The sequence below is a fragment of the Tyto alba genome, unplaced genomic scaffold (assembly GCF_018691265.1).
Source record: "Tyto alba isolate M040663 unplaced genomic scaffold, T.alba_DEE_v4.0 Super-Scaffold_21, whole genome shotgun sequence".
Lineage (NCBI taxonomy): Eukaryota > Metazoa > Chordata > Aves > Strigiformes > Tytonidae > Tyto > Tyto alba.
Genome location: NW_024881295.1, coordinates 18,326,229 through 18,340,601, shown reverse-complemented (window position 1 = coordinate 18,340,601; position 14,373 = coordinate 18,326,229). Strand labels below are relative to the sequence as shown.

At 42.3% G+C, this 14,373-nt stretch overlaps 1 protein-coding gene across 4 annotated transcripts in view; it reads left to right on the top strand.

Moving 5' to 3' along the window:
* DENND5B (DENN domain containing 5B) overlaps positions 1-14,373 on the top strand; it is a 117,821-nt gene that overhangs the window by 83,871 nt on the left and 19,577 nt on the right. For 2 of the 4 annotated variants that reach the window (XM_042795308.1, XM_042795307.1), the window contains 5 exons: positions 7,395-7,488; positions 8,556-8,666; positions 10,972-11,103; positions 11,961-12,113; positions 12,617-12,695. In XM_042795308.1, coding sequence (XP_042651242.1) covers positions 7,395-7,488; positions 8,556-8,666; positions 10,972-11,103; positions 11,961-12,113; positions 12,617-12,695 — 569 coding nt within the window. The remainder of the gene's footprint in view (positions 1-7,394; positions 7,489-8,555; positions 8,667-10,971; positions 11,104-11,960; positions 12,114-12,616; positions 12,696-14,373) is intronic. The other 2 variants (XM_042795310.1, XM_042795309.1) reach the window with 1 other exon arrangement.

The following is a 14,373-nucleotide window of genomic DNA, read 5'->3' as shown; positions in this document are numbered from 1 at the left end:
CAAAAAACCCACCCAGTTCTGTTCTTTTTGCCATCAGGCAGCAACATCTCATTTGAGGGACTCCCTCTGCACTCCTCGCCTTTGATACATCTCCCACATCATGGGAAAAACCTTCTGAGTCTACAGGCAGCAGCTGCAGCTTCCTGTGGGTTCGAAAGTGGCCTGTCCACGCTGCTCTAACCTTGTAAAACCGGGGCTTCTGCAGAAGTCCTCCTAGAAGGCATCCCGGGAGAAACAGGCTGCAGTCCCTTAGGCAAGTGGTCTATTTATCTGGAAATGAGCAGCGGTTTCCAGAGTCCTCCCTTCCTTTTTCACACCCTTGCATCACATGGTGATTTCTGTGTGTTCCCCTCTTCCTTCCCCACATGTGTTTTCTGTGAGGCTTTTAAAATTGTAGCTGGGACTCCACTGGCTGATGCATTTCCAATGATGCAGGAGACGAATTTGAATGACAAAAAGCCAAGCTACATAAACACTTCATGGGTTTTGATTAGCTAATTGTTAAATTAGGTTGAATATGCTTACATTGCAAATTTAAAACAATGAAACAAGATGTGTTTTCAATCTAATTGATTACCTTGTAACTTAATTTGTACTAAGAAGCTTGATAAATGAGATTAAATATTACAGAGGGAAAACATTGATTGCACACCAAGCATGGGAATATATTTGCATTCTGACAATCTGTAGTGAATGCCTGCAAAGAACAATTGAACTGATTTTTTTTTTTTCTTAATGTCTTTTGGTTTTCAAAAGAAGGCTTTGCTTTGTTACACATTTACGAAATGGCTTAAATCATCCTTTTTTTTGCCTTTCTCTTTGTTGAGCTGTGGTTTTGCCACCTTCATTATCTGAGCTCCACTTTCCTCCATGCTTCTTTCCCTGACCAGCCTGTTTCCTCTTTCCTGCCCCGGCCACTTTTCTCTCCCGAGCCCGCTCACTTTTGTATCCCGGCTTCCTATGAGCCTCGTGCTTTTGTCTGTCCTCTGTGCCCTACCAGACCTGCAGCCATCCCCAAAGGAGGTGCAGTCCAAGTCTCCGAGCACAGATCCCACCACACTTGACCTCCTGACCTCAGGCTTTAGCCGAGTGATGGGTCGCTCTTACCCATGAAGCAGATTTCAAAAGTGTTTTTCTTTGCTTTCTCCAGGCATTCATTCCTGTGCTGTGTTTTGCTGACCTCACCGCGGTGGCAGTATTTATTTGTAAAAATCTTGGGTTAGGAGTGTACGAAATTGATTCATTTTTGTGCTCCAGTTTATGGCACGACTTGCATGGGCACTGTCCTGTGGCTTCCATCGCCGGCCCCCTCTTCAAGATGTGAACTGCCCAGGGTTTATCTGCGTGGTGCTCTGATTCTCCTCATTTTTAAATAGCACTAGTGTTTGCTTATTCACTAGCATTTAACATTGGTTAATGCTTTTAAAGAAAATTTATATAGTGCAAAGTGGTTGCCGAATCTCTATATGATGATAGAATTCATTCTGGGTTTTAAGTTTTTTGTTTTTTTTTTTTTTTTTTATATGGGAAATGGTCTGTCTCTTGTACAGAGTGCTTCATATTTTATGGGGTTTTTCTACCTCCGTATCTGTTGGGTACTGTTTAAAGGCTGGCTGTCTTCAATTAAGCTTTTTCTTTTTTTCAGCCTTTTTTTTTTTTTTTTTCAGTCCAGCCAAACAATTGCACTTTCAAGTAGTATAGAGTAGCATCTCTGCAATGCATCTAAATGAGCGAGAAAGTAGTCAGCGATGAGCCACCCAGACACAACGCTGATGTTATTTAAACTTTGAGAGTATTAAAAGCTCACCTTTTACATATGAAAATCTGAAACAAGCAGTTACTATACATTAGGTAATCTAATATAGCAAACCACTGGCAGGTGCAATGAAAATATTAACCACTTGTGTTCAAATACATTCATTTTCAAGAATGAAGTGTGATGGACAACCTGTGCTTAAAAATGGTTTCTGAAATATGAAATATGTGCTATGGGGACTTGGAATGTGATGGTCGAATCTTCTGAGTACTGATCCTCTGTTCAACTGGTGCAAGGTGGTAAAAGGACAATTAACCTCTTTCAGTTCATGTATCGTTTTAAAATAGCTGTGCAGAATTAATGTTTACAGGGAAAAATGTGTGTCAAATCCTCACATCCTCTATTCTGTTTACTCTCCCCTGAACAGTGTTATGTCTCAAGGGAGTTTGCAAATAAAATACCACCTGGGACAGTGGTTTGCCAGGGCTTCAGGGGTGATGCCAGCAAATCACTAGCACTGTTCCTTGCAGAGGATGGCGGTTGTGGGTACCACCCTTTTAAATCACTTCTTTTCATATAATCTGATTAGACAGCCTGTCAGTGCAACACCGCTCTGCACGGCATTTTGCTCATTTTTGTCCACCTGATCATCAGTTTAAAAGCTTTCCTGTTCAGCCCGACAGCAAAGATGGAAATGCATTAGACTCTATTTGAGCCTTCATCCTCCTTGCCACGGAGCAGTGTGTGCAGAGCAGATTCACAGTACAAAACCCCTCGTGTCAACCCATCTGTGATCAGGTGGAGCTTGGCTTCGACCTTCCTTTTAATTTGTTCACTCCAACGTGTATTTGACTTAGAATCTCTGTGTAGTCCCATGCAAGCTACTTCTGGCCCCAAGCAGACTGCAAGTGCGTTCTGTGTGTATTTAATGTGTGCAGGCTGCATGCGAGCTTTAGTGGGGTTTGGTGGAGGGTGTAGTACAGCTGTGTGCTAACTTGTGAATACAGAAATGCAGTCAGGTAACTCCTCTGATGGAAGTATATAGGTAAAAGGGGTATTGTCATGATTTGCAGACCTAAATAGCAGTACCCCTCAGGAGATGGTCAATATGAGGAGAATTAGCTTCTGTCTTATAGACAAGTGCATTTTTCTCCTTCATTCTCTCTATTATCACTGTAAATAGATTGTAAATTGCAATAGTGGTTTTCATGGTGATGGCAATATTAGTTAAATCTGTCTGTGAATTAAGTCCACTAGCAGCATGTTGCATGTATTGCAGTATATAACCTGCCTGTTACACCCATGTCTGGTTTGGGTAGACATCATTTCTTCATGGAGCTTTAAAAAGTGGGGCAGGGGGAAAGGTAGGAGGAGAGAGAGCTGTATATGTGGTTGCAGTACAGCATGGCCAGTCCCTGGTATGAGGCTGCTGTTCTGCTAGATTGGTTTCTGACAGTTCAGCTTTGATGCTGACTACCTTACCATTTTTATTACAGAAATTAAGCATCGCAGGTTAAGTATCATCTTTTTCAAGTGTCACCTTCACATTTCCTCCAACCTCTGCAAACGTATTCCTATGCTTGTTGGGTATAATTTGATATTAAACAATACTGACTTCCCTGTCTTCATGTTAAAAGGGTCTTAGCTGGAGGTGCTTTCATTTCATTTCTCTGTATTGAACAGATTGCAGTCTTTCCTGGTCCCTCCTCTGAAATATCACTGTTTTTCCACAGTCCCTGGGGGTGAAGAATGTTCGTCCTTGGACATGGGAGTTAGATATGGGCAGACTACCAAAATGAGCCTTTTCTTCCTTCTCCATGTAGGCAGCTTGTCCCTGGGCTCTCAGCAACACGGTGCCTGAGCTGCAGCTGCTTTGTCCCCGGAGACTTGATGCTTGTAGCAGTGCCTTTGCTGTGAGGAATAAATGAAACATGCCAGTGGTCCATGCCTGTGGGACTACAGGCAAAAAAAAAAAAAGGGAGAGGGCATTTTTGGGGTCAGGGAGTATTCGAGCAGTGCTGTGTGTGTTCCCAGGGGCCGGGCAGCTCGGGGCTCACCCCCCCAGGGCAGGGACCAGCCAGGAGGGCTTTGTCTCCGCTGGTCCCTGCTCCACAGGGACACAGGTGGTTGTGGTTTAGCTGAAAAGCTCAAGACTAAGGGCTGACAACAAGCAAGCATTTGCCCACGTGAATACAGCTTTCCTCACTGTGTTGGCAGTGACAGGGCTGAGAGGTGAATAAGGCAGCAGCTGGGGGCCAGGAGAGGCACCCGCATGGAATTTCGGCAACCCAAGTGAGGTGGTGGGGTCGCTGGGGAGGGCTTTTACCCGCCCTTAAAATCACTTTGAGAGACTGAAGGGAGGAGTAATTTAAAATGCAATTTCTGCTGATGTGAGGGGAGGGAATGGTTACTGTAATATTGAAGCATTATTTTGGGAAAATTCTATGTGGCCCAATAAAGAAAAGGCTTTAAAAGATTTAGCTGCTTAATCCTGCTTATCTGCTGTTAGATCTTTACAAAATCTCCCGGAGAGATTCAGAGCAGCATCCAAATGCACAGACCTCCACTAGCAGCCCTGCAGCTCCTCTTCCTCAGCTTAAAGATTGGGAAAGAGGGAGCATGCAGCTCTCTGGGTGTTTACTTGCTCCAGCTAATAAGCAGCAGTCTTTTTTTCATAAATGCCCAATGATCTTTACATTTGTATGCTTAAAATGTTCAAATAGTTCTGATTAATAGTCTGTGCCTTCTCCCAGATGGAGTACAGGGCTGGAATTAATTGAAAATGCTTTAATGATGGTGTATTACTCCTAATTATTCCGTGGCTTGCCTTCTGCTTTCACCTTCGGTGAGACACGTTCCCTCAAAGGATGCTTCTAGCAATTCTTGCATCTTCCAGTAGCTGCAGAAATGCAGGTGAAGAGAGATCCAAGCTTTGTCTAGAACTCAGAAAATACCATAAAAATCGGAACAGGAAGATATTATATGGGTAATATTTGATCTATAAGTTAACTTTCCAGTGTATTATTGGCATTCTATCATCTGAAACGTAAGTGTGGTACTAACTTGCAATAAATGAAAAGTCTCCAGAGCCAGCTAGCTAAAGTCACTTTTACGTTTGCTATCCTCTGTTTGATGGGGTGTTCTTTCTGCTGCACTTCTTGTTGAGATTATTAAAATGTAGGGTTTTATTTCCCCACTGTCAGTCATCTAATGAGGTGTTAGGTGTTGCTTCTGAGGAAAAAAAAAAAAAAAAGTGATGACTTACTAAGCTCATGGGCTGTATATTTTTAAGATTTCTGAGGAGGTGCAAAGACACTTATGTCAGTAATGTATTCCTCTGAGAAGGTATCGGTGTTTGCTGTGCACACACCTATTGGGCTGTTTGGTTTAGTTACCAGAGACTTGAGGCTACATTGCTTTAAAAATAAATTTCTTGTTATATGGGATGATGAAGCGCTGAACCATAATTGTGTGCAGACGCAGATGTTTATTTCTTCCTTTGTACTTGTTTTCTTGATGTTATTTGGGATATAGGAAGGGGCTTTGATTTGACTAGAAAAACTAGTTCCTGTGACTTTTTTCCCTTTTGGTCTGTGTGGTCACTTTTTATCTTTGGTTTAGCCTCTGGAGGAATCTGTGGAGACAGTTAGTTAGGTACATGTATGCAAAGTCCTCCTCTCTGGAAACAGAGGGGTTTGGTTATCAGGAGTCACGTCCCTGCACTTCTCTTGGGTCAGGTTCCCCTCCTTACGCATCCCAAATAGTTTGCTGGACATGTCAGGACCCAAGTCCAGCTCTGTGCATGAGTTTCCTCCTCCAGGGACGCATCTACCTACATGTTGCCAGCTGAAACTCCTTGCCCAAATAGTTCAGATCCCATTTGCATATGCTCTAGTTTGGGATGCACACAGAAATAGATGGGTTTGAGATCTGGCGACTGCTGTCCTTGCCAACACCACCTGTGTGGAGAGGCTCAACAAGCACACATCTTCTGTCTTTGCTGTGGGCACCTCTAGGTTTCCCTCTGTATAGATCTGTCACAGGCAGAGCACCCAAATCCCCAGGGGCTCTGCCTGTTGATCACAGCTCCTGTAGAAAATGCCATCTCAGAACAGTTCTTCTGCTGTGGTCCCCAGTGTGGACACTTCAGTCTGGAGTAGAGGGGCCAGGATGGAGACAGGTTTTGAAGGGTCCTGTTGGCTCGAGTACTGAGGTTGGGGAGTGTGGGGCATTGTTTTCTTGGTGGGTTTTTCCTTTTTCTTTCTCTCTTTTTTTTTTTTTTTTTTTTCCTTGCAGTTTTATGTTATCCCTTCAATTTTTTCCAGGCAGTTTTCTCCCGTAGGTAGAGCCTTATTCCTACATCCCACCAGGCACTGGAGCTGGAGCACTGCCCTGGGCAGGCTTTGTGTTCTGCTTTGCCTTGGTTTTGCTCTTTAACTTCTGAGTGCAGGAGAGAGGCAGAACAGATGACTTCATGAAGTGACCAAAAGGCTATACACTTAAAGGCCTTTTTTTTTTTTTTTTCCTTTTTTAAATTGTGTTTGAAATATATTTTTAATTTTAATAAACACAACCGTAGTAATTAAGTAATATTATGAAGAGATAGCCTTCATGTGCATTAAGATACTTATTTTTAATGCTTGATAAGTTGCTTCATACAGTGTTCTTTCAGCTTTCTCTTATAAATAATGTATTAACCTCTTTATTTTCTGCACCAGTAGAGTATTTTTATTTTCATGGATTTGACAGAAGCCTATGGTATTCCTAGAAACTCTATGACCAGACTAGAAATTCCATGGGACAAAATTATCTTGGTTTGTGTTTTGTTCTAGTATCTGGCATAAAGGAGTTTGGAGACACTTGGGAGCTTTAAGGTTGCTCCGTTTCAAAACTGGTTACCAAGTGGCTGCTTTCAGGCAACAGCTTCAGATGAGGAAAAAATTCAGCTGGACATATAGGAACATGTAGAAAAAAAACAGGCTTCCTGTAGTATTTAGACAGGCAATCCAAAAAAAGATGTGGTGAAGATAGCAACATGATTAATCCCAGGAACATCAATATTATTTATAGCCTTGAGACATAGATGCGCCCAATATCACAGTAGTTAACTACCGCAATGTGAAGTTTCTCTGAAATAATTCGTGGAAGTACCACAGAAAGTGGAGAAAGGAGAAGTACCACCTCTCACAAAAGAATAAAATCATAGAAGTTGCCACTCAAAATACATCATTGTATTTTGTTTGTCCCTACAGACACCATTTTTATAAAACTTCAGCAAATGCAGCAGATGGTAGTGTTGGGTAACTCAGGACAGCGATTTACCTAGTGGTGGCATCAGTGCTGTGGCATGACCTGCATTTCGGGTGACACGGGAGCTCTCACCGGAGACCCTGGCAGGCAGCAGGCACCTTTTCATCAGGGCTTTTGCCCCCTGGGTGCGCGCTGGCCCCTCACTTGCCACGCAGTTTCCCACGGGGAGGTCGGGCGCCAGCTTGCACCCGCGTCTGCTGCAAGGTCCGAGTTTGTGCTTTCGCTTCTCCTGCCGCAGACCCGTCGGAGGTCCTCTGGCTCCTGACCCAGGGTTTCCCTCCTGATCTTTTCCCACTCACGTGTATCTCCTCTCTCTCTGGGTTCCCAGCCGCTGGGCCAGTCGCAGCACCACCGCGCAGCGGAGGAAAGACCGCCTGCGGCAGCACTCGGAGCACATCGGGCTGGACAACGATCTGAGGGAGGTAGGTGGCATGGTCTGTGAGCTTGTGATCCAGGAGGTGAGGTTTAGACAAACGATGCGTTATTACTTCAGGCAGTTCTGTGGCTACTGTAAGGATTCTGAGGGTCTCCTGTAAGGATTCTGAGGGTCTCCTGTAAGGTTTCTGAGGGTCTTCTGTAAGGTTTCTGAGGGTCTCCTGTAAGGTTTCTGAGGGTCTCCGTAGCCATTTAGATGCAGCTTGTCACAGATGCTTGTATAACTTCAAAGCACACAACATAAATAAAATGCTTTTATTATTCAGAAATAAGACAGGGGAGTGGCTTATTTGCTGTTTTAGCCCCTGGTTGTGTTACTGCACACAGAGAGCAGAGCTCTGGTGCCCGCCTGGGTGCAGCTGCCAAGCTCTGGCCAGGATGAAGGTCTCTGGAAAAGTCAAGACCTTGAATAAATGTCAGTGCTGTAGAGGCAAATGAGGTAGGGCTCTTTCTTTTTTTTAAAGGAATTTTTTTTTCTCTCTCTCACGTAGATTCCTGACATGAGTAAGCCTATTTGAAAGGTTAAGGTTTTGGGGCCTTTTTATGCCTAAAGCTTGGAAACTCCCATGCATCTTGTAAATGTCAGTCACATACACACATTTCTTCCCCATCTTTTCAGTTTCTTGTCCTTCATGAAATATTTTCTGCCATCTTTTACCATTGATGTCCATGTGCTTCTTTTGTATGTCACCAGCAAAAATAAAACATTCATGCTGTTTTGTGGTAAATCTTGCTAAGTAATGTTGGCTGGTTTTGGCATTTGCACTCCAAAAGAACCCAAACAGGAGCAGACTCTTGAGCCGCAGCTTTGAACAACGTTTCATGGAATCACGGCAAAACAGCACTTGTACATGTTTGTTGCTATTTTTGCTAACGTGGCTTTTCAAGTATAGTTTAAACATTGCCTTATGTGTATATCTCAGCAGAGCCTTTTCAATACTTTGTCATGTGTTTACTTCTTTTTTTTTGGCTGTGGATCATATGCATGCCTCTCTTGCTTTGTCTCCTCTTTCTTTCTGGCTGTTCTGCCATTGGGGCATCTGCCTCCTCTTAGCCATCGGAGGAGCTTTTGCTTCGTCAGAACTCAATGGCCTTCTGGGAGTGGGATCAGGGACCACCCCCTCCTGCACGGCCTCCTAAAAAATCCTTCTCTGAATGCTGCCTGGTATGTTTTAGTTTTTCTTGTTGAAAGCTGCTTTTGAGATGTCGTTAGCGTGAGGAGCTGCTGTCTTCACTGCATCTCAAACCTCTCCCTTTCTCATAGAGTATGAGCACATCCCTGTAGCACTTGGCAGTGTGGTTATAATCAGAAAAGTAGCTGGAAATCAGCTGGAGGCTTCCATGCCAGCTCCATGGCAAACATGACAGCTCCAAGAAGGAAAAATGACAATTTTGTTTTGCTTCATTTTTTTCCCGTGTTGCTCACCTGGGAATTCAGCTTAGGGTGTCAAATCCAAAAAGCATTGCTCTGACTGTTGGATCGTTGCATCCCAGTGTGGAAGAGGGTGGTGGTGTGTGGATGCTGATGAACAGCAAAGGGCAATCAATCGGATCTTTCATCTCACCTTTATTCTTCTCTTGAACTTACAAGAATTAATATTTTTTTTTTATTTTAGTATAATAACAAGACATACAATGAATAAAGTAAGGTTATCCATGTTTTGTACTCTTCAGACTATAACCACACTTTGCATTTTATTTATTCCTTTACATTTAAAAAGAAGTATTAGATTTCCTAATTGTATATACTCTGGATTACTTTTTCACTGGTTTTGTTGCTAATTTTTGCACTAACAGAAATCACTTCTGAGATTACTTGCTGAACAATAGGTTTTCATAATCTGTGATGTATTATTTTTTATTCCCATATGTAGTTTTTCAGCTATTTTTAAGTCCTTACAGTATCAGTGAAACTGTAATTACCTAGCTGAGCGCTTTTGTTGAACACAGCTTTCCATAGCAGAACCTGACGTTCTTGTCTGACCCGTGGGACTGATGTTAAGTGGTTCATGTCCAAATTTTGTGTTGAAAAAGTCCAATTGTGTCAGGAAAAACTGTATTCTCACATTTTTTTTTTAAAAAAAGTGAGCTATTTCAATTAACTTCAATGTATCTGGATTTTGCTTTTGCTTTTCCTGGTCTAGCAGAAGGTGTCCCTGGCCATGGCAGAGAGATTGGAACTAGATGATCTTTAAGGTCCCTTCCAACCCAGACTATCCTGTGATTCTAGGAAATAAATTATTTTCTCCTCGGACAGAAAGCTGTAAAGCTGCAGCAGCTGTAGTGTCCTCTCGGTTCCCCAGAAAACCTGGGCAGCAGCAGCGCTGAGTCGCCAGAGGGGTGTGATCTGCTTCTCTCTGGGGAAGAGCAGCCGTTGCCGCACACCATCCGCCAAAGAGGCAGCATTAACTGGTGTAAAACTGGATAAAAACTCGCTCTGGAAATGGAGCATTCCCACGCCAGGCTATGAGCACTCTGCTTCAAGACTGTTTTATTTGGCAACGTTCTATTATTTTACTCTTTTCAACAAAAACTTTATGAATAACAATTCGGCAAGTTTTTGATAGGCACGCCTAAATACCTTTTGATATTTAAACACCTAAATGTGGCTGACTTCTCAGCATGTAGCCATTTCACTGATTTTGGGGGCAGAGGACACTTTGTTAATTGGTTTGGGGTTTTTCGCTTAACAAAAAAAAAAAAAAAAAAAAAAAAAAACAACCAACCAAACAATAAAAAAGCCCTGAACAATAAGGCCAACTGAGCAGGAAGGTTTAAAAGGCTTTTATTATAACTTGGATCCTTTTTTTAAAGAGCATGCCAATTTTTGTCCATACTTCTCAATTGCCACCTCACAATAAAAACATGAATGATCCTAAAAGACAGTTTCATTTAAAATGAGCTTCAATTGCAATTAAGAAGCTAATTGAGAATAAAATCAAATCTGACTTTTTTTTTTTCCCCACATAAACTGTCCAGATGAAAAGTAATGGATGAAATCCCTCTCCTTCACTAGGTGTATTTCTTTCTTGTGATTTCTTTTCAAAGGATTTTTTTCTATTCATGTATAGTCTACAACAAATTAGACAAATGGCTTTTAATTTTTTTTTAATTTTTTTAAAGTGAAAACCAAATAACAATGAAGGAAACTTTACTTGATATTTTGAATTTATTGTTGAATTGCACTTTTATGCACTTGCCATGGCTAACTTTGTGCTAGTGGTTAACAGCACAGTTCACTAGCTAACATTGACTGTTTTGGTTCCACGCAGGAAAATACCTTGTTTTTTCTGTTGTCAAAAGGGAGCATTCCACTTCTCCAGCCTGACAACTAAGCATCAGACAAATCGTGATGTTGTTCCTAGATTAACACTAGCTCATTCCTTTTCACCAGCATTTGCTTGCCTAGGATTAGGATGAGGAGAATCCCTCTGACTTGTAATATCTAAAATTATTCTGCTTATTTTTAGAAATACATGCAGGAGGCGAGGAGTTTAGGAAAAAATTTAAGGCAGCCCAAACTCTCAGACCTCTCTCCAGCTGTGATTGCACAGACCAACTGGAAATTTGTGGAAGGGTTACTGAAGGAATGTCGCATGAAGGTAGGTCCTCCCCCTTCCTGCCGCCTGCTCTCCCCTTGCTTACACTGAGCCTAAATAATCTGCAGATGGTGTCCTGAAAGTCCTTCACAGCTGGAATGCTGTTGGTCGGTTGGTGTACCAGGCTACTGCAGGCTGGATGTCCCTTTAGTGTTATATTTTTCAACTGCTAGGAAAGAAATTAACGTATTTTTGCTCTTCTGTTTATGCAGTCAAAGTTGGTGAAATGAATAAAAAGGACAGGAAGAAGAATCCGCATGATCAGACATCCTAGGGAGGATTTCTTTTCATTGTCCATATGTAAATGTATCCTAAGAATAATGGACTTGAGACCCACAGTCAAAAACCAAAGTGTTCAGCACGTGTGACTGTTGTGCATATTGTTTATACAGAGCAAATGGAGTATAGCAGTTTCTAATATTGAAGAAGGTTTTCTAGCCATGGAAATATAATTTCTTTGTGTCATTGTGTTGGTTGCAGCTAGTGGTATACTGAATTACCTGAGCTTTAAACTTCAATAGCTGTAACAAGAAGAAAAACACATACTGAGTAAGACCAAAAAATATATCTAGCTCTGTACTGTTTTTGATACCAGTTGGTAATAGATCAACAGTGTAGGAACAGGACAGTAGATAAAGGGTATAGAAATAGGATGGTATGGAGTAATCATGCAAAGTGGGGTGTTTTAATTGTTCTTTTTAATTTACAATCTCTGTAAAGAGATTTGAAGGTCAAGCTTTTAGTGATGGTCTCTAGATTAAGCATGTTTAAGTAAACTCATGTGTAAATTCTGCCCCCCTTGTTCGATAACATTTTTAGAAACCTTTTGGTATTATTTTTTTTTTTTTATATATATATAGACTAAACGCATGTTGGTAGAAAAGATGGGCCATGAAGCAGTTGAGCTGGGACATGGAGAAGCCAACATAACAGGTCTGGAGGAAAATACATTGATTGCTAGTCTCTGTGATCTGCTAGAAAGAATCTGGAGCCATGGTCTGCAGGTCAAGCAGGTTGGTAACTGGAAACTTAGGACTTTATGTGTACAGTAGTCTAGAAGTATGGAATGCCATCTCTACCTTTTAAGCTGCTATTCAGTGGTGTCATTCCAACTTAAAGTGGGAGGTATCCCTGGGCTCACAGTCCCTGGTTCGTATCTTGTGAGGGCTTGGGGTGTTTTGGGGGTTTGTTTTTTGGGGAGTTGGGTTTTTTCATTTGAGAGGTACCTCTGGAAATTGCAATGATGTTGTCAAGTAGGTGTTTGGTTTCTTCTCTTTCAACTTTCAGAAGGGAAACCCAGGGAGAGGACAAAGAAACAAGGCAGGTAGTGTGAATGCTAGGTCAGTGAGATGGTCCTCTCCTCTTCCTGAGGTCTCATGGCCCAAGAGAGAGGGACTGATTCTCACTACTAAACATTTGGACCACTGAAATGCCATCCCATTATTTTGCCGTTTCACTGGTCTCTTTTCTTTTGCCTGATTTATTTAAAACTATGTTCTACATATTCAATTTTCAGGGGAAATCTGCTTTGTGGTCCCATTTACTTCAGTACCAGGAGAGAGAAGAGAAGCAAGAGCATAGTGCAGAGTCCCCTGGTGAGTATCTGGCTGTTGACTCCATGAAGGATCCATCACAGTGAATGAACTTGGGCCTGGGAGGAACAATGCAGCCACACAAAACCCATGCAGGATTTTCAGTGTATTTGCTTGCTAATATCACATTTACATTTTGAGACCTTTTATAATCATCATGAAGATGTCTTAATGTCTGGACAAAATAGATTGACATTGCTGGAGAGAAATTAACATCCTTATTATCCCTTATGCTGTTTTTGGCTTGGGTAATTTTCTTAGTAGCTAATATGGGGCTGTGTTTTGGATTTGTGCTGGAAACAGTGCTGGATAATTCAGGAATGTTTTAGTTACTGCTGAGCAGTTCTTACACAGAGCCAAGGTCTTTTCTGCTCCTCACCCCACCCCACCAGCGAGCAGGCTGGGGGTGCACGAGAAGCTGGGAGGGGACACAGCCAGGACAGCTGAGCCCAACTGACCAAAGGGACATCCCACACCATATGACATCATGCTCAGCATATAAAGCTGGGGGAAGGAGGAGGAAGGTGTGGGACATTCAGAGTGATGGTGTTTGACTTCCCAAGTCACTGTTACGGGGGATGGAGCCGGCTGTCCTGGGGATGGCTGAGCACCTGCCTGCCCGTGGGAAGTGGTGAATGAATTCCTTGGTTTGCTTTGCTTGTGTGCGCAGCTTTTGCTTTACTTATTAAACTGCCCTTATCTCAGCCCACAAGTTTTCTCACTTTTACTCTTCCAGTTCTCTCCCCTGTCCCACCAGGGAAGAGTGAGTGAGCAGCTGTGGGATGCTTAGTTGCCAGCTAGGGTTAAACCACGACATCCTTGTCTGGAAAATCACCCAAAGTCTGTTCACTACCACCATTCCTTTTTAACCAGCATCGAGTGAGGTGTGAGAAGCAGTGCTTCTGCAACAGAAGCACACCTTTCTGAAGGAGCTGAAGGTGTGGAGCTGTGGCTAAGATAGCTGACATTTTTGTTTCAGTGAGCATAGTCCGTGTCTCAAATCCCAATGTGAATAACTCCATGTTCAATAAATCTTTATACTGGTGGACAGTACAGATTAGAAGTTGTGTAATTAATCTCTATCCATCAGTCTAGGTCAGTTTATGCTTTGGCTTAGCCCTTACTTCTGTGTTGTGAGAGAGATTGGTTTTCTGATGACCTTGATATCTCCCTGTCCGCAGGCTGCTGCTGGGTTTTGTAGTAAAAGTCTCTGAACTTTAGTGGGTCATCTTCCAAGGACTCTCCAATCCTCCAGAACCTGCAGATGGGAACTTGTATGATCAGTCGTCAAAGACACATCTATGGACAAACTAGTCTCTCTCGTGAAAAGACTTTTTAATAAGCTTCAATGAGTAATGCACTAAGCAATCTGGCTGGCAGGCACAAATTTCTCAGAGCAAAATGTGTCACCACAAAGCAGTTTGATCAGAGTAGCAGAGCACAGAAATGCTTGGCATTCTTAGCATCAAATATGCTACTGTAGCTTAATTTTATCTCATCCTTCTCAGTTGTGAGCTTTCCATAAAAATGTATTACTAATAAAACTCATCACCGTACAGATTTATGTTAATGTATTTCACATATGAAAAAGGAAGCTGTCAAATCTCCAACTTCAGTGCTAGATTAAGGAAGGAATAGGTAACGTTTTAAGCGCTTTTCATTTTGTCTGCTTCTACATTTC